Genomic DNA, 27,168 nt, shown 5'->3' on the forward strand with positions numbered 1-27,168 from the left:
GGATGGCAACCACGCAGTAGAATGACTTCTGAAACTGGCTACCCAAGGATCCTGTGTAGCATTAACTTCAGCTGAAAGTATAAAACGACTATTTGTTTCAGGTCAGTCTTGCTGAGTGGACTGACAGTTTCACGAGGACAAAGAACGGGCTTTTTCCTCTCTATGCCAGACATCGTTTGGTCTTGCCCACTCAGGACCAGCTGCCCATCTTCTGGCAAGGGAATGCTGACCTCCTTTTGGGAAGCCACGCCTCTCACTCACGTCTACACTCACGTCTATGCCCTTGCAATGGGATGGATTCTATTCCTCACCCGGATGGTCATGTGACTCACGCCTGGCCAATCAGAGAGGTCTCATGCCTCTGGCCATAGTGACTGGTTCAGGAGAGAGCACGTGACCAAACCAGACCCAACACAGCAGGATGTAGGGACTAGCAGTATCCGGAATATTGAGAAAAAAGCATGTCCTCTGTCTGCTGGACTTCAACCTAAGCAAAAGGGGACGTGGCAACCACAAGCTGGTTCATTGCTTAGGCAAGAAATCATGGTGTAGAGCAACAGAGCTGAGAGATGGAGAAAGGCCAGATGCTGAAACCTTAAGTTCCCTGGATCAAGCAAAGCCTGAAGCCAGGCCTACCTTTGGATTTTTCAGTCACATGAACAAATAAGTTCTTTTTTATTATATCAGGTTTTTTTTTTTTTCTGTTACTTGCAAATGAATATAAGTTCCATGAGGGCAGGGAAGCTGTCAGTTGAGTTCACCACCAAATGCCCTGTACTTAGCACAGTGTCTAATACAACAGAAGCTTAATATTAATTACAAAATTACAATAAATTAATTACAAAAATGCCTTATACAGGGAGCCTGCTTCCTCATGCCCCTGCCCAGGTAATTCGACAATTCCCAACACTGACAATTCCCTGTTTTACTCCCATTTATTGCATGAGGACTTTGAATACTGTACGAGACTTGGAGGTCACCCTTCAGGCTTTCTGTGGGGGGGTGTGCCGGCCTAGGAAGGAGCAGACACTTGCCTCAGCCAAGAATAAGGCATGACAGCTGAAACAGCTGACCCCACGACCCACAATGCTGCGTGTCTCCTAAGGAAATAGCCATCTCCTCCTCCTCGAGGAGCTGTTCTGGACTGAGAAGGAACTGGCTCCCCTGAGTCCTGCCTGCCCCCAGGGAAGTTACATAACATAGTCCCTCACCTGTGAGATGGTGACAAGGCTGCTTTGTATCACAGGGGCATGGACTCTAGAGCGGGATCTCCAGGGTTTGAGCCCCATGGCCCCCACTTACCACGAGTAAGCCTCAGGCAAGTGGCCTCAATTCTCTGTACCTCAGCTTTCTCATCTGTGAAATGGGGCTAATGCTAGCAGGAAGCACACAGCGATGATACAAGGATTAAATAAGTCCATGAATGTGAGCCAGCGTCTGGCCTATTATAAACACCGTATTCCTACCTAACTGCCTGTATTCCTACCTCTTCCAGAGAGTAGTGTGAGGAGTCAAGGAAATGTTTCCTTGGCATAGCCAGCACAAAGTAAAAATTTCATAAATTATCTGTTAAAACATAAAAGCCAGCATGACCCCATAGGGGAGGCCAACCAGCCACACCCCCTGGAGAGCAAGCTGCACCCCTGAGAACCAGTACAAGGTTAAGTGCCCCCTTTCCAGGGACGCCCGCGATCCAAGAAGTGCTTCTGTGCGTCTCCAGATGGACACAACTCCATACACTGTACAGGGCTTGGCCGCAGAGACCCAGGGGTCAGCCTCTCTTCTCCCTCAGCCCCCTACCCTGATGCAAGACAAAGGCCGAACATCTGCATGGCAACCCTGCCCCCAACAACCTTCTCACCCTGGAGAGAGGCCCCAAATACTCCTATGCCTTCTTGGAGAGAAGCAGACAGGGGAGAAAATCCTAAAGACCTAGCCTCCCGAAGAAGATGACTCCACTGAATAGGATGAAGTTAAACAAAATGGACTAGAGTTTATTTTTTCCCCTACTACCCAGAAAGGAAGAAGGGGGGGGGGCAGTGATAACTTCACGACATGGGAGAAATGTAGAAAAATAAAGGACTTCCACTTTCTTTGTACGCTGAAGCTTGCAACTTGACTGCGCCAATGTTGGTAACACCCCACTACCTGCAGGGGGCGGTATATTGTCCCCATTACCTGAGGAGCCGTAACATTGATTGCATATGCAAGCCATGTTGTTCCCCTCCGGGAAGCATTGCTAGATTGTCCCATGGGTAGAGGACACCCTCCTGCCCCAGGCACCCTGGTGAGAGGCAGTGTGAATCACAGCACCCAAAAGCAGCATCATTGTTTGAAATGAAACCTGTAAGCAAATGCTCTGGCATGTAAATCTATAAAGAACTTATTTACGGAGCAGAAGGTAATTTCAGTCTGATAAACTGTTAATAATTATGCATAAATATTAATGAGTCTTCATTTCCAGAAAGGCTTCTCAACTACTATAGTGACTAGACTTTATTCTCTAGCAAATGTCAAAGCCACCATATTGGTCTCTCAGATAAGCAGAGAGAGAACAGCTCCTGGTGGGAAGGTGAGGGGAGAAGAGTCACGCGATCTGACCTAATCGCCATCAGACGGGACCATCCGTGCTCTCACTGTTTTGACTGAAGGGCTATCTGGCTTCTGTTTACACACCCCAGCAGTGGGTGCTCAGGACTCCTGGAGGTAGCTTATTCCATCTCAGGACATCAGACTGTGCCAAAGTCAGCCCTTGTGATTTTCACCTCGTGCTCCATGTCCTGACCTTGCGGTCTCTCACAGGTTGGGGGACATTAGTGGTTTGAAGACAGCAGCTGTGCCCCACCCCCCACCACATCTTTCTGTTCAACCCCGTGCCTGCCCTCAGGAAAACGGGAGGCCAATGGCTCTGGCATGAGCTGGGGCGCTGGATACCAGGGCTGGAAACAGGTGGGAAACTAGACTACAGAGCCTGGAGCAAAGAAAACCCCAAAAGAGCTTGCTGGAGTTGAAGAAGGGTCTAACCTATGATAGGAACCTCCCAGAGTTAGGAAGATAGGAAGCATCTTTTGTCACCACCAGAAATATGATGGGACTGTCAGAAGAATATCAAATCAATTACATCAACAGACATCATGGTTTGTGGCTACTCTGCTTTTTTAAATCCAAATAGAAAAAAGAAAAAATTCAGTTCTCTCAAATCCAACTAGAAGTCCAAGCCCTGTCCCTTCCCACACATTTTAGTTACCCTCACCTGTGGATCAGAAGACAAATATCTCAGCAAAACAACCCAAATAAAAGTGTTAGGTGGACAAGACACAAAAGGCTGAAATCAAAAGCACAGAGCTACAGAGAGCCAAAAGGAAAGAGTTCAGATCTTGAAAACACCATTACAATCTATGCTTTCCTAAAGCAGAAAATAATGTTGCTGTTCTCTGTAATCCTTTTTTGGGACTTTACAGCCAGTGCACAATTTTTTTTAAAAGAAGGAAAAAGATTCCTTTATTTCTTAGTTGGAACAGCTTAAGCAAGAACTTAAGAGGAAAGTAGGTCAACTAGCCTACTTTTTCCCTCTTTAGAAATTTTTGCATTTGGGATCCGAGTTGGTGGAAAATTTCCACTCCATGCTCTGCTCAGGAAACTTAGCAATCTGACTTGACATGATGGATCTGCCACATGCCAACTATCTTTCCAAATGACCCGTGTGTTACCCTCACAGCTTTCAAAACACATTTCAAGATGGGAATCAGAGTCATGATGTAAGAAAATTCAGACTTGCGTTTTTTGGGGGGAGGGTGGAGGCTAAATAAGTATCATCTTTCTTTTATGCAATCATTTGATGTCATCTTTTTCTTTACTTCCAAGTGACAGCAGTGACCTGGCCTCAGGGTCAGAGGCCACCATTTACATATTCAAATCCTCATATGCATCTCCAAAGGCTACCATGTTTATTTATTCCATATAATAAATGGAAGCATTTATTTTATGTCAGGAATGTTCTAAACACTTTATAAATATCATACACTTAATCCTCATAACACCACTACAAAGTGGGTATGACTACTTTCTCTGCAGTCAGTCCTTGCTTAACATAGACTTAGTCCATGGGTCATAGTTGCCCGGGCCCCCCGTACTGGCTGCCACTTCTCAACAGCTTCCAAAGCCTCACCATGGTTCCCTCTCCTCCCACTGATCTTGGACACCAAGGACAGGGCCCGAGCTGGCTCGTTCTTTCCATCTCAGCCCCAGAAATGCTAGCTTCTGAGAATAATGTCAGAGGCCAAACAGGGCATTCCCAGATTTTCCCTCTAGCTGGGCCAGGAGACCAGTGGCAGCTCCACTCCACAAGGTCACAGAATGAGCAGGGGTAAGATTTAAAATAAAGAGCTCAGGCTGCATCTAAAAGAGGTTCAGATGAAGGGCGCCTGGGTGGCTCGGTCGGTTAGCATCCAACTTCTGGTTTCAACTCAGGTCATGATCTCATGGTTGTGGGATTGAGACCCACGTCAGGCTGTGCTCAGTGCGGTGTCGGCTTCAGATTCTCTCTCCCTCTCCCTCTCATTAACTCTCTCTCTCTCAAATAAATAAATAAAATCTTAAAAAAAAAAAAAGAGCTTCAAATGAATATACAGTAAGGGACAGTGAATCCAGAGGGAAGACTTTTGGGCCCCAATCTCTCTCCTTTGGTAGCAGTATATTCAAGGAACCTCCAAAATGGAGTAGGAAAGACCAGGATCCAGAAGCCAACAGGGGTTGATTTCTCAAGCTCTCTGGGCCTCAGTATGGTCACCAGTAAAGAGCAAACCATGACTGGGTCAAGAGCAGTTGAGAGTTCCCGTGAGATGATACCCATCAAGCCACCCTGTACATCTACACCACCATGCAAACACGCAAGACTGCACAGCCACATCATGCTAGGAGGGTCACCTACGGTCGGCCCATTTAAGTCCTCCCTGCTCTGTGCAGCTCAGAGAAGAGGAGACCTCCCAGTGCATGCAGTTGGAGAAGCTGAGTCTAGACTCCATTCCCACTCAGCCTCTGCCTTCCAAGCACAATCTTTCCCACTTCACAAAGAGCTGCCTCCGGACAGGACGGCCTGGTGAGTCTGTCTTTCGCCTGCAGGACTCCCAGAAGAGCCATCCAGAGGAGGTCCCCACTGCCTGTACCTCAGCTCCTACGCCAGAAACACCACCAGCAATAGAGAAATGAGCAAGGTGAAGAAACCAAGTCACCTTTCATTCTTAGCCCGCAGACTCCCAGGCGCCCCCTAGTGGCCCCGTGCCCTGTGCACCAGAGAAAACTCGAGGCTCAGCAGGAGCAGAGCCCCTGGTCCTGGAGTGATGTCAGCAGAACATGCACTCAGAATCACACTGCACCCTGGGCACTAAGGACAGAATGCTTAAAGGCCCCCAACTCCCCAACTGATGAGTCCACCAGCCATCCAGACTGCCCAATAGTAAGCTGTAACCACCAGAAAGCTCTTTCTTCAAGAGAGGAGCTTGACTCTCTCTTGGGATCCAACTCGAATCCCAATGCTAGGACTCTCTTCATAAGTCCTAGCCCCCAGCTCTGGTCCTATCCTCTTAGAATAATCTTCTTTTCTCAAGACAGAACTCCAGAGATTGAGAAATGGTGGCTCTATTCTCCCATCCATCCCACACCAAGTCTTTTCCAAAACAAACATCCCCCTGGGTAGTCACTGAAAATGACCACAGTGACCTCTATTTCCTTCCCTTCCCTCAAACACATTGAGATGCGTTGTGATCAAGGGCAAGGTGAACAAGGAGTCTGAAGGTTTGGGCCCATTCTAGAACCTCGCAGCTCTAGGACCTTCAACATTCCTGTCCTCTAACTATGCTCTGAAGTCACAGTGTGGAAAGGTAGGAAGCAGTGCCCATTCCACTTGCGAGCTCAAGCTTTGCATGGAAAGCCACCCCCCACTGCTGGGCTCCCTGCAGACTGCACTGTCTACGTGGGGGAGGGAGTACCTCCTCCCTGGGGAAGCCCCCACTTTGTGCTTGTCTGAAAAGGCAGGACAATAACACCCCACCTGAATGCAGGTGAGGCCGTGCTCAAGATCCACTCCCAGGACCTGAAGAGGGTCCTGTGGGAATAGTTTACCAATACCAACTACATCAGCCACTGCCTAGCACCCCCACCAAGCCCTAAGGGTAAGTGGCAAGACAGCCAGTGGGTTGTTGCCAAGACAATAAACCATGGATCACACTGTGACTGTTTTTCTACAAGTTAAGCACAGAAAGAGAAATGGGGTCCAACTGAGCCAATGTTCAGACAGAGGATGTTCTTAATAATTTTAGATACATGCTGAAGTCCAAAAATAGATTTTTCCCCCAAATCCAAGCTCATATGCACGAGCTTTTCTTGGGAGTATTTTTGTAGAACTAGAAGTCTCTCTTATAACCCCCGGAACATGACAATGAACAAAGGAGAAAGGAGGAATAACTTTACCACTTTCTTTTTAACAGAGGAGACTACTGAGAACTCCTTGGTCCCAGCAGGAAGCCAGTTCTCCTTCCCCTCCCCGCCCCACCTCTGAACTCTGTTTCCCAGAGTGGGTGGCTTCTCTTGTGGCCCACCTCAGACTCCAAGAGACATCAGCACTCACACCAACATGGCTCATTATGGTGGACAAAGCACATTTGTTGGCTTGATCTTCATAAGTCCTGTGAAACCAATGTTAAAATCTCAATTTCATAGATGGGGATTTAAAGGACACACCCAAGGTCACAGAGCTGCTAGGTTCTAGAGTGGGCCCCAAATCTTCAGACTCCTCGTCCACATTACTCTTTGGAGCATACAATGCATCCAAATGTGTTTGAGGGTAGAGAAGGAACCAGGAGTCACAGTGGTCATTTTTAATCTCCATCTAAAACCCAGCTAAACTGGGGCGCCTGGGTGGCTCAGTCAGTTAAACAGCCAACTCTTGATGTCAGCTCAGGTCATGATCTCAGGGTCATGAGATCAAGCCCCACATCGGGCTCCATTCTCCATGTGGAGTCTGCTTGAGATTCTCTCCCTCTCCCTCTGCCCCTCCCCTCTCTTGTGCGCTCACTCTCTCTCTAAAATAAATAAATAAAATATTTTCTTAAAAAAATATTTAAAATCCAGCTAAAATAATAAGGAATGTTTTACCCAGGAAAGAAAAGATTTATTTTGGGGTTGTAACAGTTTGCATTATTGGCTCAAATTCTCTCTCCTTCCCTGTCTTCACACCCTTCGACACACAGCTTCGCAGTTCCTCACAGGAAAGGAGCAGGATATACTTTCCCACCCTGAACTCTCTGACATACTGCGGCCAATGTTATGAGGTGAAAGTTGACAGTGTCCTGCTTCAAAGACTAGATTCACAAGCCTAGAATGCCACTTGCTCTCTGGTCGCTGGGAAGAGCATGCCTGGGCTAGCCTGCTGGTCCCGGGGGGAGCGTGGGAGATTCGGGGAGCAGAGCCACCCCCGCTGAGATGTCCAACCAAGAGCAGTTGAGAGCAGAGCCCCCAGCCAACCTTGGCAAAGACTCCCTCACAGTTAAATGGGTGCAGGCTGCCTGTGGGCAGTATGGACAGTAGCTCACTCTCTGGAAGGACATGGGGGGCAGTGTGCACTCAGGGATGCTGTCAGGGAATGCCTCCACTGGGGAAGAGGTTGGACCATACCAATAGTTCCAGACTTTGGGATTTTAGGTATGAAGCAAAGTTATTCTCAAGAGTTTAGAAACCAACATGGGGCTGCTAGCTTTTTGCTTTTCTGAGCAAAGGTAATATATAAAAATAACTACCACTTACTATCACCACCCATTCATAAAAGATAGAACATTTTCACACTACAATAGAGGAAAGGAGATCATCTTAGAATACGACACAGTCCTTTCCAAGCAAAGACGGTGGGCCACCCTCCATCCATGAGCCTTTTTCTTTTCATTCTGTCACAGATCAATAAAAACTTTGTCACTACATAGCTCCAGTCTGTGTATTAGCAACTTTCCCGCATGCTTTATGATAGAACTGTCAAGAGAACATGAAATCAGTTACATAAATTATGAGACTTAAATCATGGTTCTGTTTGTTCTGTGACAATATAAAAATTACATTTTTTTCATCAGGATAGAAAATAAAGCTAGAGATGAACTGGAGCACCTCTGTCGTGCCTTCTCCACTGGCTGCGGCAAGCATTGCAGATCCCCCGGGGGCCCCCGCCCCGCCCCCTCCTCCACAGAACTTCGGAGCTGCACTACGCAGGCGCCTAAGATGCTCCTGATGTCCTTCTGTGCTTCTAATGGATGAATGAAAAGGAAAGCAGCAATTCTCAGGGCTACATAACTGGGACCGAAGTGAGAAGCAGGGAATCCCCTGGGACCAGCTTGGGGGATGTGTGCCTCAGTCACCCGTGAATGTTGACTTTTTTCTTTCTGGGCCATAAGGAGCCTCTCCATCCTACATATCCTACAGATACAGATACCTGGAGAAGGGGGCAGGCTACAAGTGGACGGCTCCCGCTTAACCTCACTCATCAGGCCCTCAGGAGACCCACACACCTACCAGACCTACCAGGGCCCAGTGTGGAGAAGCAATGACTATTCTCTGGGACTGGGAAGACTGGATCTGATCTGGCACTTGATTCCCACCTTCACCCATTCTTTAGGCATTCAGAGAAAATGAACAAGGACCTTAGTTTCACAGGCTTACGTTCAGGTAGGAGAACAGACAAAAGCAAATAACAAGATAAATATCAATTGGGTGAGCACTCTTAAAAAGATGAGCATAGTGAGTTGAGAGAAACTGGCAAAGGCTTCTTTAGGTAAGGATTCAGGAAAGGCCTCTCTGAGAAGGGGATATTTGAGATGAGAAATAAGAATGCATCGTCCGGGCGCCTGGGTGGCTCAGTTGGTTAAGCGACTGCCTTCGGCTCAGGTCATGGTCCTGGAGTCCAGGGATCAAGTCCCGCATCCAGCTCCCTGCTCGGCGAGGAGCCTGCTTCTCCCTCTAACCCTGCCCCCTCTCATGTACTCTCTCTCATTCTCTCTCTCTCAAATAAATAAATAAAATCTTTAAAAAAAAAAAAAAAAGAATGCATCATCCATGCAAAAAGCTAGGAAAAGAGCAATACCAACCAGATTAAAAGCAAGTGCAAAGGGCCCGGGGCAGAAAAGAAAATGGCTTGTTTGAGGAGGAGGGAAAAAGCCAGAGTTGTGGAAGCAAGGTGGACAAAGGGAGAATTGTGGTATGAGGCTGGAGCAGGAAGCAGGACCCATCATTGGGGGCCCTGCAGGCCCCAGCATGGCGTTTGAAATTCATTGCAAATATAAAGGTATTAAGCAAGGGAGTGACAGGATCTGATTTATATTTAAAATATTCGCAGGATGCTGCGTGAAGGGTTAATTGTAGAGGGGCCAGAGTGAAACAGGCAGACCAGTGAAGACATTCCTGCATGAACTGGGTGGTGCCTCTGTGCCCTTTATGACCTTGGACAGTCCCTGAAAAATGCTACATTTCAGCCATCCCACCTGTAGTATGGCTACCACCTACACTCAATAGTTCATAAACTCTTTGGGCTCCTGAAGATGGGATGAAGGTGCACATGGCCTTGCTCGCCCCTGCATGATTTCACTCCAGCTGCCTTTCCTAGAGCTGGAGCCACGCCCACAGCTTGCCTGTGAGGGCCTCCCCATTAGCCCTTAAGAACACACGGTCTCTCGTGCCCATCATGGCACTGAGGGTCATGCTCTCCATCCGGATGGAACTGAGAACACGTGGAGGCTGCTCAGGAAGCAGGTGTGTAGTTCGCATTGCAAGGGGAGACACAGGCCAAGGTGGAGGCTGGCCAAGCTCCCCGGAGGCAGGCAGAAGTGAAGCAAAGGCAGGTCAGGGTCTGATGGATGCTAACTGCAGCCGAAGAGACCCATTCTGACCAGGGGAGTCCACAGACAAACCTGGGCTCAGTGCTGATAAGGGAGGGAAGACTCCGGGAGCAAGGCCAGCATGCAACTTATCCAGAGAAACCTGGCAGTCTGGCCAGGCTGCTGGAGAATAAGAAACCATACGGAGCAGAGAAGAGATGTCTCGGGCAAGTCTGTCCTGGATAAGTCAGCACCCAGCAGACCAGCCCGCTATCTGGGGACACATGAGCAAGCTCAGCTCAGATCATCTGAGCCTGGCCCATCCCAGAAGAACTGCCTAGTCGATTCGGAAATTTACGAATAAACAATAAATGCTTATTTGTTTTCAGCTCCTGAGTTTTGGGGTGATTTGTTATGTCACAATAGCTAACTGATACAGAAGAGGTTGATGGCCAGTAACGACTCCTAGCTCACTGTAGCAAGTCTCTGCTGAAATTACAATCCGGTTTCCCAGTTTGAGGCCTCTCCAGGTTCAGATCACCGGACTGGGATCATGAGCTTGAGATATATTCTTGAACTTGACTTTACAAGGCTATCGGTGATATGATGAAAACTTTCTCCCCACTCTGGACCTGTTTCCTTATCTGAAAAATGAGGAGTTAGACACTTCCAGGGAGTCTTCTGCTTGGGTGACTCTGACCTCTTCATTCAGCCATTCTGTCATCTAATCAACAGGTATTTGTTCAGAACCTGCTGTGCGCCAGTCTAAGGCCAGGACCTGGGATGCAGGCTCAGACCACAAGATGCAGGCCCTGTCCACCAAGTGCAAGGAGAGCTCCCTGTCTTGTGAGTATAGAGAAGACGCCTCTGGATGGCCAAGGAGGCTGTGAGTGGCGGCAGTGGGCAAGATCGTGGTCATCCTTCCCCAGCAGACAGAGGGGAACGAATGCACATGCAGAATCCCTGGCGCCTCCAGTCTCCTGGACTCCTGCTCGGAGATGTTTGCCTTGGTCCCTAAAGCCTTGATGAACGCCACTCAGCATTTCAGCTCATGCCCTGGGGAAATCAAACTCTGCCTTGAGCTCAGCACATTCAATGAGCAAACAGAGGGCAGCCATGGGAACTGTCTCACGCCACTGTCGCCCAGGTGACCCAGGAGAGCCGATCCTTAACACTGGGAGACTGGCCAGTCTCTGTGGGGGCGGCGCAAAAGTAGCCAAGTCCAAAGTCCTCCACTGCCCCTGATGACAGCAGTCCCTCAGGACCTCCTCCCAACCCCGGAGAGAGGCAGACAGGTGGAAACTGTCTGCCCCAGGGGCTGGGAAAGCCATCCTACCGTGGAACCAGGGGGCGATGGACTCGGTGTTCCTCTCAAAGCCAGCTCTGCGAGGCAGCTGCTCCTCCTTAAACCAGCGGACTATGACTTCTCTGGAGACAGGTCTCAGTGGGCGCTCCCAGGTCCTGCTGAGAAGAGAGATGAAGTGTGGAGAGTCGGGGAGGGAGGGGAGGGGAAGGAGGGGAGGGGGAGGGGAGAGGGGAGGGGAGGGGAGGGAAGGCCTCTGTGAGAATGAATCAGCACGGTGCCCACGCTCATGCCTGTGGAGAGAATTAAATGAGTCCAGGTGCATGAAGGCACTTTGCAGATAATAATGCACCAACTAGTATTATTTTTCCCAAAAGAGCACTGTTATCCCCTGCTTCCAAAAAAGCCACACAGGTGGGAATGGAAAAGAGGACAAGAGGGGATGTTTGAGGGAGAGAAAAGGCATTTTTTTCCCCTCTAGAATTGCAGAGCACAAACAACAGCATCCATGAAGGAAGACCCTCATGTACCAGGAGCGGCAGACCCACGCACCCGGAGAGGCCAGCCATCAGCCTCCCTCCCGGGGCGGACCGTGTATAAAATGAACGTCTACAGCGTTATTCATTAAGGGCACTGTTGGTCATAACCAAGGATTTCAAACAACTCCAGTGTCCATTAACAGAGTTTTTGATAAATAATTTCTAGCACATCTGCGGAATGAACACGATGCAGTTATAAAAAAAGGAAACTAAACCGGGGTGCCTGGCTGGCTCAGTCAGTGGAGCATGGGATGCTTGATCTCGGGGTAGTGAGTTCGAGTCCCACATTGGGTGTAGAGATTACTTAAAAAGAAAATCTTAAAAAAAAAAAAAAACCTAAATAGGGTGCCTGGGTGAGTCAGTCGTTAAGTGTCTGCCTTCGGCTCAGGTCATGATCTCAGGGTCCTGGGATCAAGCCCCACATCGGGCTCCCTGCTCTGTGGGAAGCCTGCTTCTCCCTCTCCCACTCCCCCTGCTTGTGTTCCCTCTCTCACTGTGTCTCTCTCTGTCAAAAAAAACAAACCACAACTAAATAAAAATAAATGACTAGCTAAGAATTGACATGAAAAGACCTCCAAAATACAGGTAAATGGAAATAAAAGTCGAGATGCAGAGCCATGTGTGTAATATGCAACCTTTTCTGAAAAAAAAAAAACAAAAACAAAACACAAGACAGGGCTACGACTTTTCATGTCATCAACTACACAAAGGGACTAGGGGGGTGGTGCATAAAAACACTGAGGACAGTGCTCCCCTGCAGGGTCAGGGAGAACCAAGTAGGTGGAGGTAAGAATGGAAGGCAACCATTTTCCATATTTTTTTTTAAACTTCGTGGTTTGTGAATCATATAAATGACAAGGAAGGGAAGGAGGGAGGGAGGGGGAGAAGAAAGGAAGGAAGAAATGCAGGTATGGTCAGCCCTCTCTAGCCCACAGGGAGAGGGAGAAGGGAGTTATGAATAATCCTAAACCCCAATTAAAGTAAAACTCAGAATGGACTCTTCTGCAGATTAACCAGGGTTCGGGGACCCAGCAGGCACTCACCATGCACCCTCATGGGGCAGTAGTTGCTCAGCAGAGATGGAGGTGTGGGGCACCACCCTCGGGGCTGGCCTAAGGTGGGCACAGGCAGAAAGCGGAGAGGCTCCAGGCAGCCTCTTGACCTTGGGTTCTGGCAATGATGGGCAGTCACCTAAGTGCCCTTGCCAAGCCACTCCAGAGACACCATTTTGTGTGAGGACCCTCAGGACTCAACCACGCTCATCTGCAAACCTGTTAGCAGAACCAGGGATGCACCAGCACTACCTATGGTTAGAAAAAGCAGCCAGCCCTGGTTTCCAAGCAGCTGGGCCATATTTAACCCATCTGAGGTCTTATATTACAAGTTCTTGGGGTCTGTGGACGTTTAAGAGCTTGAAATTATATGCAAACATTTTTGGGTATTTTCATATGCACATCTGGGAGGGAAGAGGGTACACAGCTTTCTTTAGATTCTCAAAAGAATCCTAGACCCCAAAATGTTAAGACTCCCAGAACTCTGGGGCTATTAGAAATCTCCAACCAGACTCCTCACTGCCCTGCTCTGGCCCCATTACACAGACTTGAACACTGAGGCCCACAGCGGGGAAATGACTAGCTCCAAATTTCATAGCTGTTGGAGCAGAGCAGGGACTGGATCCCCCAGCCACGCTGCATTTGCAGAGTCCCCCAGACCCACCTGACAGGTATGGCAAGGCGTGGCGGAGGCCCGGGGCCTGGGAGGTGGTGGTAGAGTCTGGCCTCCTGCTCGTGGCTCTGGCCAAGCTCTCGGAACATGGAGCTGAGGCCGGCGACCGTGCCCTTCTGGATGGCGCGGAGGGAGTGGCGCCGGTACTCGTCCCTGGCGCGCTGAGCTCGGCAGCTCCTCTCCTCGTCCGCGGCCTTGGACCTGCGCACTGGAAAGGGGTGGAGAGCGTGTTCACCCAGACCCACAGCCCAGGCCATACACCCAGCAAGCCAGGACTGGGCCCGGAGACCCGGGACTCACCCAGAGTCTCATGATTCACCTGGATTCACCTACATGGGCTACATGGAGGTTCGGAGCCCAGGAATGGCAGGGCCAGCCCAGCTCCCGCCAGCAGCTCTGGGCTTGCCTGTCACCGTGGAGGTAGAGACACTCATGACAGCTGAGGGTCATCTGCCTGTTCCTGCAGCCTTGGTCCAGAACGCGCAAGCAACCTTTGGATGGAAACATACATCTCTATATGTATTTCTTTCTGGGAGTACCCTGCTTAGAGCAGCTTCTCAAACCATGTGCCCACCGGCCAGCCTCAAGGGCACCTGTCCAGGTGGTCGGCATCTCCAAATACCACTGCCATCCCCAACAGTGACTGTAGGCTTTCTCTGTGCCACGCCCTTGTTCCATGCTTTCCCTACAATATCTCGTTACAGATGATTCCCCCAACCACCCAGGGTGGAGGGCCCATCACTCTTTCTACATCAGAAACTCAGCCTCCAGAAGGTTACATAACTTGTCCCCAAATAAAGAGCTAACAAGGGGCAGAGCCAGCGTGGGAACCCGAGTGTGGCTGGCTCTAAAACCCATGCAGCCATTCCTACCACCTGCACCCTACCTCTCAAGCTCCCTTCCTTTGAAAACCAGGTGTGCCTAACACCGGAGCCCCTGCTCCTTCCTACAAAAAGCCAAAAGAGCATTTAAGACCCCCCCCATCCAACCTCCTCATGCTGCTCATGTGGAATCTGAGGCCCGAGGAAGGACAGTAACTTGACCAGCTAGAGCAATGGCCAAGCCAAGCCTGGAGCCATCCTTCCAGCTACCACAGGCTGAGTTGTTGGAAACCCTGGTGTCCTGGTTCTGGTGCCCTTTCTCTGGTTTGCGGTGGCCTTGACCCTGGGTGAGTGTGTTGGAGAGAGAGGATCCTCTGGGAGCTCTGTCACTCACAGACCACAAACTCCAGATGCCCCTCTCTCCAGCCTTCCAGCTTTCTGTGTTTCCCAAGGCAGGGCCTGGTCTCGGCCAAGTGGCCTCGGAAAGACATCTGTGTGTTGCTGCTTCTAAAACTCAAAACGGAGTCCTGGAACTGGGGAAATGCCAAGAGAGGGAACACAACCTGTTGGAGGCAAGGTCTCGAATTAAAACCAATTCTTTTGCAGTCTGATTGCATCTCGTCAGGCTCCTATCTGCCTCTAAAATCTAATTCTTTTTGTAGAGAACTCTTGGAGCTGGACATGTTCTAACTGTGCGTGACTGGTGACTGCGTGGGCCCGGGCAGGTCCCCTGCGCTCCCTCCCCCCCCCGGAGTCAACTCTTTTTTTTTTTTTTTTAAAGATTTTATTTATTTATTTGAGAGAGAGAATGAGAGAGAGAGAGCATGACAGGGAGGAGGGTCAGAGGGAGAAGCAGACTCCCCGCCGAGCAGGGAGCCCGATGCGGGACTCGATCCCGGGACTCCAGGATCATGACCTGAGCCGAAGGCAGTCGCTTAACCAACTGAGCCACCCAGGCGCCCCCCGGAGTCAACTCTTATCCAGAGTCTGTTCCTGCTCCAGCTCCATTCCACACGTGTGTCGCAAACACCTACAACCGACCAACATCAGAGAACTGTGTTCTGTCAGTGTTTAGGAGGATACAAGGTAAATAGCCCTTGTCCTGAAAGAGAGCACTTCTACCTCTCAAGTTATCAAAGACCTTTTCTTATAATAGAACATTTCCCCAGATCTGAGGAAGGCAACATAAAGTCTGTCCCTCAGAAAGATTTATGGAAGTGGAGGTCACATGCAGAGGATCCGGTAGGCTGAGCCCCCCAAGGGCAGGTGGGGGACTTGCTCTGCTTTGTTCACGGCCATATCCCAGTGCCTACATACACAGGTGTCAGTGAACAGAAAATGCCTATTCTTGGACGACTGTGCCCAATCAAGTATTTAACTCCGAGCTGGGTGCAGACATAACAAAGACCAGACCCTTCCCTCGAGGCACTCAGAGCCTACCTGGGAAAATAAGGCAAATATCTCTAACAAAAAACAATGAAATCTGGGACAGATAAAGTACTGTCAGGGTTTAAGGGCAGCAGCTCTCATATTCTGTGAGGGAGCCAACAGCGATCCCAGGAGAGGAAGCATCTGGAAAGGTCAGTAGGAGTTTTCCAGAGAGAAGAAGCCATCCCAGGGAGAAATCTAGGTTTGGTGCCCAGCTGGTTCATCTGTACATTCCAGACACTAAGAAGACCATAATGCCTGCCCCGCATTGCCATGGGAGGGTCAAAGATAAGGCCAGGATGCCCGGGCGTGAGCCACTACCAGCAAATTAAACATGCAAGCTGGTGACCTACAAAAGCCAGCGACCTTTGAGAGCTTACAGCCCCTGAGAGACAGTGACGCTCAATGACAGGTAGCAGAAGGAAGTCATAGGCAAACTAGGAAGACAGGCTGTTGGAACTCAGCCAGGTGAGGCCCTGAGCCATCGGACACACAGAGACCAAACCCAGCCTCCTAAAGGCCAGCTCTAACCCGGCCATTCTCTTCCTCAAACGCCTTCAGGGGTTCCCAATGCACACAGGATAAAGGACAGCCCCCCTCTCTCCCAGCCCTTAAGAAGCGTCCTGCCTGCCCCACTTTTTCCCCCAGTCCAATGCCTTCTGAGCTCCTCCCCACTCTGCGGTCTGGCTCCGCCGTGCTCCCCACGCTCGGCGGACTCTCCCCTGTGTGGCTGTGCTCAGCCACCCAGACCCACTGTGACGAGCGGGCAGCCAGGGCAGCCAGAAGGGCCAAGCGCCGACGGCTCCCGGGGGTGAGCGAGCGGCCGAGGCTGAGAGCGGGAAGCAAGCCGGGGCTCTGCCGTGGCCTTGGCCAAGCCTACCTGCTGCCCAGCCACACACACGCATGCTCCTTATCCACTTATCCCATGCAGACCCTGAGGTGGTTTCCATATCTCTGCCGCTGTGAATGATGCCGTAATGCCCGTGGGGTTGCAGGTTATCTCCCCAGGAGCCTGCTTTCATTTCCTTCGCTAGATACTCAGAAGTGGGGCTGCTGGATCATAGGGTAGTTCTCTTTTTAATTTTTTGAGGAAGCTTCATACTGTTTTCCACAGTGGCTGCACCAACTTACATTCCCACCAACAGCGCACACCGGGTCCCTTTCCTGCACGTGCCCTGCACGTGCCTGCCACACGCCATCCGGCTTCCCTAGGAAAGTCCTTGAACGTTCAGCCTCTAGGCCTCAGTTTCCCCCTCTGGCAAAATGAGAATGACACAAATGTCTGCCTCACAGAGTGAGCATGGAGGGTAAATGGAACATAAAAACATATGAAGTATTCTGGAAAGGCAGTGTCTTATTCGATCAGGCCCCTGACGTTGATCCTTTCTTCAAATGCCCCATAGCCTGGGTCTGGAGCCAGGCTGCCTAGATTCAGATCCCAGCTCCATGTTCCAGTTGTGTGACACTGGACAAGCTGCTTCATTACGCTGGGCCTGCGTTTCCTCCTACGTAAAATGGACACAACCATAGTCCCTACCTCATAAAGCGGTCATGAGGCTTGAGAGAGCTAATAATGTCCACTTAAAACCATGTCAGGGACATATTAAGCACCATGGTTAAGTGTTAAAAATTTTTCCTTTTTTTTTAACAATTTTTTTTTAGGATTTTATTTATTTATTTGAGACAGAGAGATACAGAGAGAGAGAGAGAGAGAGCTACAGAGAGAGAGAGCATGAGCAGGGCGAGAGGCAGAGGCAGAGGGAGAAGCAGACTCCCCACTGAGCCAGGAGCCCGATGTGGGGCTCGATCCCAGGATGCTGGGATCATAACCTGAGAAGAAGGCAGACACTTAACCATCTGAGCCACCCAGGTGCCCCTAAAATTTTCCTTTCCATTAGCCCTGGTATTGCCAAGTCCAAACCAGAGTTCATGGCCGGTCCAGGAAGAGACACCCCTGCTGGTCGATCACAGGGAATCTGCTCTGGGTCAAGCAGCTTACCCTAAATTGCAAGTTGAAATCTTAAAAAGGTTGCTTTAGTTCCTTCTCAGAATCAGGAATGGATTCAGACTGTATCCCGTGAATCTGCCATGAAAACCCTCAGCCAAAACTCATGGGGTTTCTTCCTTCTCACCCAGTGAAAATAACCAAAACTCAGAGGAGGAGCCACATTAGGAGCGGCCACAAGCATCTTTTGCCCTGAGCCAGCAAGGGTCAGACTCTCCGCGTGGCCCAGCGGACCCCCTGGCGGAGGAGGTGAGGACCCACACCGAGTCACCTGCTCCCTCCCCCCGCCACACTCTAGCCTGAGATGATGCCCCGTGGGCCTGTCCAGCAGACACTGAGAGGGCCTGCACTGTGCACAGGACAAAGGGTGAGCACGGCCACCCCCACTTCTTTGGCAGGATCCAGAGTCTCCTCTCTCCTGCTTGTGGGAGATTGAGGCTCATCTCCCAGTAACACCATAAAGACAACTGGGACCGTGGGAACACACCGAAGACTTCAGAAGCAAGGCTGACTTGAGAGATCCAACAGTGGACCAAGCACAATAAGACACCACTTCACACTCATGAGGGTAGCTATTTTTTTTAACTTGTTTAATTAGAAAAAATAGAAAACAAGTGTCGGCAAAGGTACGGAGAAAGTGGAACCCTTGTGCATTGTTGGTGGGCATGGAGCATGGTGCAGCTGCTGTGGAAAATGGGATAGCAGTTCCAGAAAAATTAAACATACGATTACCATGTGGGCCAGCAACTCCTCTCCTGGAGATATATCCAAAAGAACCAAAAGAAGGGCTTTGGACACATTTTTGTACAGCGATATTCATAGAAGCGTGATTCACAATAGCAAAAAGGTGGAAATAACTCAAATGTCCATCAAAGGACAAACAGGTAAACGCAGTAGGGTATATACACACAGCAGAATATTATCCAGCCCTAAAAGAAGGGGATTCTGGGGCGCCTGGGTGGCTCAGTTGGTTAAGCATCTGCCTTCAGTTCAGGTCATGATCTCAGGGTCCTGGGATCAAGTCCCACATCGGGCTCCCTGCTCAGTGGGGAGCCTGCTTCTTCCTCTCCCTCTGCTGCTCCCCCTGCTTGTGCTCTTGCTCACGATTTCTATCAAATAAATAAAATACTTAAAAAAAAAAAAAAAGGAAGGGGATTCTGATACATCCTGCTACAACACGGATGAATCTTTAAGACAGTTTGCTAAGTGAATAAGCCAGACACAAAGGACATCGTATGATTCCACTGATACTCCACGTACTGTACTTACAATAGTTAATTACACAGCGAAAAGTAGAATGGTGGTCCCAAGTAGCTGGGGACAGGGTGGATCAGGGACTTACTGTTCAATGGAGGCAGAGTTTCAGTTTGGAAAGATGAAAAAGTTCTGGAACGTACTCGATGCAACTGAGCCGTACACTTAAAAGTGGGTAAAGTGGTAAATTTTAAGTTGTGCATCTTACCACAATTTTTTTAAATGGACATTCTGTAACATTCTGGTTGGTGAGCACTGGGCTGAGAATGAAGAAGCCAGAGCATAGAGGTGCCTGGGTGGCCCAGTCAGTTAGGCGTCCGACTCTTGATTTCAGCTCAGGTCATGATCTCAGGGTCGTGGCATTGAGCCCTGGGTCAAGCCCCGCGTTAAGTCCCATGTGGAGTTCTGTACTTGGCAGGGAGTCTGCTTGAGATTCTTTCCCTCTGCCCCTTCCCCTGCTCATGCTCACTCTCTCTCTCAAATAAGTAAATAAATCTTGAAAAGAAGAAGAAGAAGAAGAAGAAGAAGCCGCCAGAGCATAGCTAAGTGTCGTCATCAGCTAGATGTGTACCCAACTGTGTCCCCACCTCAGCCCTCAATTCTCTCCCATGCAGATAAGGGAGTAGGTCCCTTCCAGCTCTGACCCCCTATCTCAGGGATGCACCCACACCTGCCTGGCCTGGGGCCACCTCCCCAGAACTGAGACACCATTCTACAGGACTGCCCAGCCTGGAACCCTCCTGCTCAAGAAGAAACCAGGAGTCCCACAGGTTTTGGAGTCCAACCTCTCCCATATCAGACCGGGAAACTTCAGCTGCCTCAGGCTCAGGGGTGCGGAGAGAGCTGGGCATTTGCTTGGCTTTACTCCTGTCTGTCTAGACGGGGACAAGTTTTCATCTCTCTGGGTCTTAGTTTTCCCTCCCTGGAGACAGTACCATCCTTTATCCAAGGGCTACCAAACTGCCAGACTGGTCTGGAATCATGTCCTTACCTGTGCTCAAGATAACACTACTCAGTTCTCCAACACCGAAGAGAAACAACAGAAGTTGGTTTCCCCCCTGGCAGAATCTGCAAGCAGTTACATAGCTCCAGACGTCGAGCCAGACTAGTCACTGCAAGAGGCAGAGTTCTTAACACTCTAACACAGTCGGGCAGGGTGTGCGCATTTATTCAGCACATGCGCACTTAGTACCCGCTCTGTGCCTACTCTGTGCTGCACAAGACCAAAGCTGCGCATTGCACACCTCCGGAGAGCAGAGTCCCTGCATGATCATCATAGATTTGGACACATGTAACAATTTTCTGGCAGATGGTAGTGCAGTGTCTTTTTCTAATTTTCACAAGGTCAGCATAACAGCTGGCTGCCAAGCTGGTACTAGGAGACATGGGTACAGCAATGAGCAAGACATTGGCCTTGCTCTCAGAGAGCTCACCATCTAGCAGGGGGACCACGCCAGCAAACCGTGGAGCTGAGTTGGAGAAGGACATCTAAACTGATGCCTGGGGGACACGTGGGAGTCAACCAATGGAGGCCAAGGAGAGGGTCTTCTGGGCAGAGCAGGCTCAGGGGCAGAGGCCGAGGGGCAAGAGGGAGCTCAGGCCTCCCTCCTGGAATGGGTCAGCATGGCTGGAGGGCAGCTCTCTTACAGACCGGGCAAAAGGTGAGGATGCAGAAACAGAAAAGGCCATTTAGGAGACCAATAAATACTGGCTAATTAATTTTAATGCTTTACCAAAGGGTGACTGGAAGTCACTGCCATGTTTTTAGCAGGAGAGCAGGATGCTGTTTCCACCTCTCGAAGATTGGTTTGGCTGCAGTGTTGGGAATGAATCCGACAGGAACAAGAACGAAGGCTTGGAAAATAGAAATATAGGTAGAGCCATGGGGTCAAAGTTCAGATGGTACCAGGACAATGGGGTGGGAGGGTGTAAATTCAAAGAATAGTAAGGAAGTAGAACCCTTACCACTTGGTAAGTTTGGGGATTGATAGTGAGCCAAAAGGAGAGACCAGAATGACAGCCAAGCTTCTGCCTTTGACAGCCAGCTGATAAAGCCGGTTGGGGGGAAGTGGGGGCTTGTTTTGGACGTGTTGAAGTGGAGGTGTCTATGGGATCCCAGGAGGACATGAGGTTCTGGAAGATCATTAGCTGCTGCTCGTCATGAGACCCCTCTCTAGAGAACCTGCCCATGGTTCCTTGGGCGCTTTCTACCTCTGCCCAGATAGAAAAGAGTACTTTATAGAATTCAGATGATCCAGTTACATCCACAGAGAAACCCAATGCTTCAAAGCAATACCAATTTGTAGTAACGCCTTGGATGAATAATATATAATGTCTCTGAAAATTAGTAAATCATATATACATATATGTATACATACATTATATATATGTATATGTATATATGTATATGTATATATATAATGAAAAAGCAGCCATAAAGATTTAAATTGTTTATGTGGGCAGTTGTGTTTAACTTCTGCTCCATTTTCTGCTCCATGTGACGTTGGACAACTAGAGTTACCATATCTACACTTTATCCCCTCATCTGTAAAATGAGGGGATAAATCATCTGACTTCAGAGGGCTGCTCTGTAAATGAGGTAATGAGATATTACACAGAAGGGTCCTGGACAGCTCTGGCACAGAGCAGAAGTTCATTAAATATCATATATTGTTGTTACCTCTGTCTTCACTGTGAGGTAAGGGGACTGGAAAGCCCCTCTAGAAAGGGCCCATCCCACCTAAGGCAGAAAGGGGTGGAGGCAGGGAACTGGTGTAGGGGTAGGGCTGAGTAGTGTCAGGAGCTCTGGTTGGACAAAGGGGGAAAATGAAAATTTTGTGAAACGGGGAGTCTTCCTGGCCCCGGGGGGAGGACAACAGGCATTCCAGATATTGAAGACTATGCACACAGGCCCCTGAGGACTCAACCTACTGAAGAAGCCATCACCTGGGGAACATGTGGGTTTGGCACCAAGAGGATGGACCCTGAGAGATGAGCCTCAGGGAAAGAAAGTGAGGCTCCCCCACAGCTAAATGTAGCCCAAGGGAAGGAGGGCTCTCTCCTCCCTGACTCCAATGCCTCTGAGATCACCGTGAACCGAGTCCCGCTAGCAATTCCTGATGGCTGCCAACAGTGACCCCCCCTGTGGCCACCGGGTGCACTCAGGGGAGAGGTTCCTTAAGACCAGAGTGCTCCCCGCACCAGGGTGAACCCGGGAAGGACTCCTGGGACAACAGAAAGCCTCCAGAGATTCTTGAGCAATTCAAGAGGAGAGAGAAGCCCACGCAGGATATGAATCGAGCACATGGGGACTCCGGCGGGCATTATTCTGAGTAGTAAAACCAAACCTACGTGGCCCTCGGAGCTGGAGGAACGGCCAGTACTGGTTCTGTCCAAAGAGACACTGCACCATTTTCCAGGCCATCAGTGCATAGAACAGGCCCTGCTTTGTGTCAGCTTTCCCTCCAGCCCCACATCCAGCTCTGCCCCCACCCCATCTCCCGACCACCCGGCACCTCCCCTGCGGGGTCTGCCTGTCTCCAGCACACGGCATTGTAGAATCACCCATGTTAAACCCAGACTCCAGAGCACTCTCTTTTCTATGAACAAAGAGAACAGAACCAACATAGCTGGACTCCGTCCTGAGCCTGAGCACGCATTTTTCTCCCATGGCTCTGAGCACACAGCAAAGGGTGAGACAAGCAGAGTATAAGGCGCCACCCCAGAATGACATGGTTCAAAGGAAGAGGGGAGGGGTTCATGAGAACACAGTTCCAGTATTCGGAAATAGTATCATTGACCAAGTCATGCAGGCTCTTCTCCAACTCTCTGGGCAACTAGACAGCACCTAACTCCACACTCCTACATGTTTGCAGCTGAGAATTAATTAAATGAATTTCTGCCTGGATTTTCAGAGCTTCTGAGAGGCCAGAGCCTGTTCTACTATTTGAACTGAATAACGAATTCTGTATTCAAGTGATACTAAAGGAAACAATGCCCTTTTTTTTCCTAACTCGGAGAATTTAATTTAGGTGTTTTATCAAAAACGGCTGCTCCCCGTAGATTAATGGCCCACTATAATCTTTCATATTAAATTAATTGAGGGCAGAACGGCTTTGCTGGTGTTGAATGAAAGCCTCCAGAGTTTAGCTACATCATTCTTTAAGAAAGCATAAAATAAGGAACCAAAATCATGAGGCTGGCATTATCACCTTCTCACTGTCTTTTGGAGGTTTTTCCACTTTCCGTTGCCACACGGCGCATTAATTAGCAGTCAGGCAGCACTTGGGCCAGATGATCTCCAGGCTGCATCCCTAACAAAACACCTGCCTGGCCCCTAACGGTCCGTCTCATCGTGTCGCTACAAAAAGAGGAACACTCTTGGGTGGCGCTTCCTTCCTCCTACTATACCCTCCCAACAAGCCTCAACTCAACACGATTACCCCCATTTTCCACAGGAAGAAACCAAGCAGCTGAGCAAGAACTTGCTCTTGGTCACACGAGTCCGTGGCAGAACTAGGGCAGGACTCCCAGTCCAGTGCTCCTTCTCCCATACTAGAGTGGCTTCATGTGACCTCATTTTGTAATTGTTCACTATTTTTTCAGTATAAAGCTTTGTCCCGCCTTTTTTTCCCCCTATCTCTTCCATTCTGAATTTAAATGAATGAATTCTTCTTTAGCTCTTATCCATCTTGCCTTTCCCACTTTCACCATTGTTCACTATGAACCTCAGGCTGCAGCCACGGGGAAACACATCCTAGGCACGCGATGACCTTGCTTTTGCTCAGTGCTGCTCCCTTGGCTGTGATGCCCTTCCTTGCTTCTTTACTTCCCCACTTTTCCCAAACCAAATGCCATTTCCTCCATGGGGACTTTCCAAATGCTCTATACACCATGATCACGTGTAATTGATTCCTGGGATGCCAGGCTAGCTCAGCACCCGCAAATCAGTAGCTATGACATGCCACATTAACAAAAAGAGTAAAAATCGTATGATCATCTCAACAGACGCAGAAGAAGCATTTGACAAAATTCAGCATCTTTTCATGATAAACGCTCTCAACAAATCGGGTATAGAAAGAATGTACCTCATAATAAAAGCCGTATATGACAAGGGCATAGCTAACATCACACACCACAGCGTAAGGCTGAAAGCTTTAGCTCTAAGATCAGGAGCAAGACAGGAATGCCCACCGTCACCATTTCTTCCACCATGATACTGGAAGTCTTAGCCAGAATAATTAGGCAAGAAAAAAAAAAATAGTAAAAGGCAGGGCGCCTGGGTGGCTCAGTCATTAAGCGTCTGCCTTCGTCTCAGGTCATGATCCCAGTGTCCTGGGATCGAGCCCTGCATCAGGCTCCCTGCTCCGCGGGAGGTCTGCTTCTCCCTCTCCCACTCCCCACTGCTTGTGTTCCCTCTCTCGCTGTCTCTCTCTCTGTCAAATAAATAAAAATAAAATCTTTAAAAAAAAATAGTAAAAGGCATCCAAATCAGAAAGGAAGAAGTAAAATTGTCTCTGTTTACAGGTGGCATGACCTTGCATATAGAAAACCCTAAATATTTCACCCAAAAATTGTTAGAACCAATAAATTTGGTAAAGTTGCAGGATACAAAATCAACATACAAACATCAGTTCTGTTTCTATGCAGTAACAATATATATACAAAAAAGAAATTAGTAAGACAATCCCACTCACAATAGCATCAGAATGGGTGAAATAGGCAATGGGTATTAAGGAGGGCACTTGTGATGAGCATTGGGTGTTATATGCAAGAGATGAATCACTAAATTCTACAACTGAAACTAATATTACACTGTATGTTAACTAACTGGAATTTATTTTTTTCAAGATTTTATTTGTTTATTTGAGAGAACGAGAGCATGAATGGGAGGGACAGAGAGAGGAGAGAGAGAGAATCTCAAGAGACTCCATGCTGAGCATGGACACAAATGCGGGGCTCAAGCCCAGGACCATGAGATCATGACCTGAGCTAAAACCAAGAGTTGGAGGCTTAACCAACTGTACCACCCAGGCACCCCACTAACCGGAATTTAAATAAAAACTTGGAAAGGAAAAAAAATTTAATAAAATACTGACAAATAAATTTAACCACGGAGACGAAAGACTGGGACACTAAAACTATAAGACATTGATGAAAGAAATTAAAGAAGACACAAATAAACAGAAAGATATCCTGTGTTCATAGATAGGAAGAATTAATATTTTTAAAATATACATACTACTCAAAGCAATGTACAGATTCAATGCAATCCCTATTAAATTTCCAATGGCATTTTTCAAAGATAATAGAAAAAATAATAATCCTAAAATTTGTATGGAACCACAAAAGATTCTGAATAGCTAAAGCAATCTTGAGCAAGGAGAACAAAGCTAGTAGCATCTAACTTCCTGACTTCAAATTATATTACAAAGCTGTAGTAACCAAAACAGTATGGTGCTTGCGTAAAAACAGACACATAGACCAATGGAAAAGAATATAGGGCTCAGAAATAAACTTATGCATATACAGTCAAATAATTTTCAACAAAGGCGCCAAGAATACACAATGGGGAAAGATAGTCTTTTCAAAGAAATGGTGCTGGGAAAACTGGATATTCACAGACAAAAGAATGAAATTGTACACTTATCTCCTAGCAAACACAAAAATCAACTCAAAAGGGATTAAAGATTTAACTGTAAGACCTGAAACGGTAAAACACCTGGAAGAAAACATAAGAAAAAAGCTCCCTGACATTGGTCTTGGTGATGTTTTTTTGGATATGACACCAAAAACAAAAATAAACAGGTGGGGTTATGTCAAATTAAAAACCTTCCGCACAGTAAAGGAAACATCAACAAAACGAAAAGGCAACCTGTGGAATAGGAAAAAATATTTGTAAACCACATATCTAATAAGGGGTTAATGTCCAAAATATATAGGAATCCATACAACTCAATAGCCAAAAAGAAATAACCCAATTTTAAAAAATGGGCAAAGGACCCAAATAGATATTTTTTCAGAAGGATATACAGATGGTCAATAGGTACATGAAAAAGTGCTCAACATCATTAATTATTAGGGAAATGCAAATCAAAACCACAAAGAAACATCACTTCACACCTGTTAGGACGTCTATTATCAAAAAGACAAAAGATACCAAGCATTAGCAAGGATGGGAAGAAACTGGACGATGGCATGGAACGTAGCTAGCTTCCTTCAACCACTACGGATTTGTTTGTTTGTTTGTTTTGGCTTTGTTTTGTGGGGTTTTTTTGTTTGTTTTTTTAAATTAACATATAATGTATTATTTGTTTCAGGGGTACAGGTCTGTGATTCATCAGTCTTGCACAATTCACAGCACTCACCATAGCACATACCCTCCCCAGTGTCCATCACCCAGCCACCCCGTTCCTCCCACCCCCTCCCCTCCAGCAACCCTCAGTTTGTTTCCTGAGATTAAGAGTCTCTTATGGCTTGTCTCCCTCTCTGGTTTCATCTTGTTTTATTTTTTCCTCCCTTCCCCTGTGATCCTCTGTCTTGTTTCTCACATTCCTCATACCACTGAGATCATATGGTACTTGTCTTTCTCTGATTGACTTTTTTCGCTTAGCATCATACTCTCTAGTTCCATCCATGTCATAGCAAATGGCAAGATTTTGGGGTTTTTTTGATGGCTGCATAATATTCCATTGTGTGTGTATACATATATATACATATATATATATACCACATCTTCTTTATCCATTCATCTGTTGATGGACATCTTGGCTCTTTCTACACTTTGGCTATTGTGGACATTGCTGCTATAAACATTGGGGTGCACGTGCCCCTTCGGATCACTACATTTGTATCTTTGGAGTAAATATCCGGTCACTACTACGTTTTTTTGAGCTTGCATTAATGTTTTAAGAGGTGCCAGGGGTACATTTTGCACTGAAATCTAAAGATTTCACTTAAATCTTCACTTAAGAAAACACTTCACAAAAATAGTCTTTGTCACTGCATTATTTACTCATGTGTTTGTACATTTCTGCTAATTTATGAATGATTTTTTTCAGTAAAAACACACATATTCAAGAACCACCAAAAAAAACCCCATATCTTCACAGCAACATTATTCATAATAGCCCAAAAGTAGAAACAACCCAAAGGTCCATCAACTAATGAATGGATAAACATCATGTATAATTCTATTTATAAGAAATATCCATAATGGGCAAATTCATAGGGACAGAAATTA

General features: G+C 48.0%; 1 protein-coding gene across 1 annotated transcript in view; it reads right to left on the reverse strand.

Annotated features, from left to right (window-relative positions):
- SH2D4B (SH2 domain containing 4B) overlaps window positions 1-27,168 on the reverse strand; it is a 63,798-nt gene that overhangs the window by 17,531 nt on the left and 19,099 nt on the right. The window contains exons 4-5 of the mRNA XM_081824003.1: window positions 13,410-13,626; window positions 11,188-11,312 (exon numbers count right to left, since the gene is read on the reverse strand). Coding sequence (XP_081680129.1) covers window positions 11,188-11,312; window positions 13,410-13,626 — 342 coding nt within the window. The remainder of the gene's footprint in view (window positions 1-11,187; window positions 11,313-13,409; window positions 13,627-27,168) is intronic.

Source organism: Leptonychotes weddellii, chromosome 6, assembly GCF_054177405.1.
Source record: "Leptonychotes weddellii isolate Sample4059 chromosome 6, ASM5417740v2, whole genome shotgun sequence".
Classification (NCBI taxonomy): domain Eukaryota; kingdom Metazoa; phylum Chordata; class Mammalia; order Carnivora; family Phocidae; genus Leptonychotes; species Leptonychotes weddellii.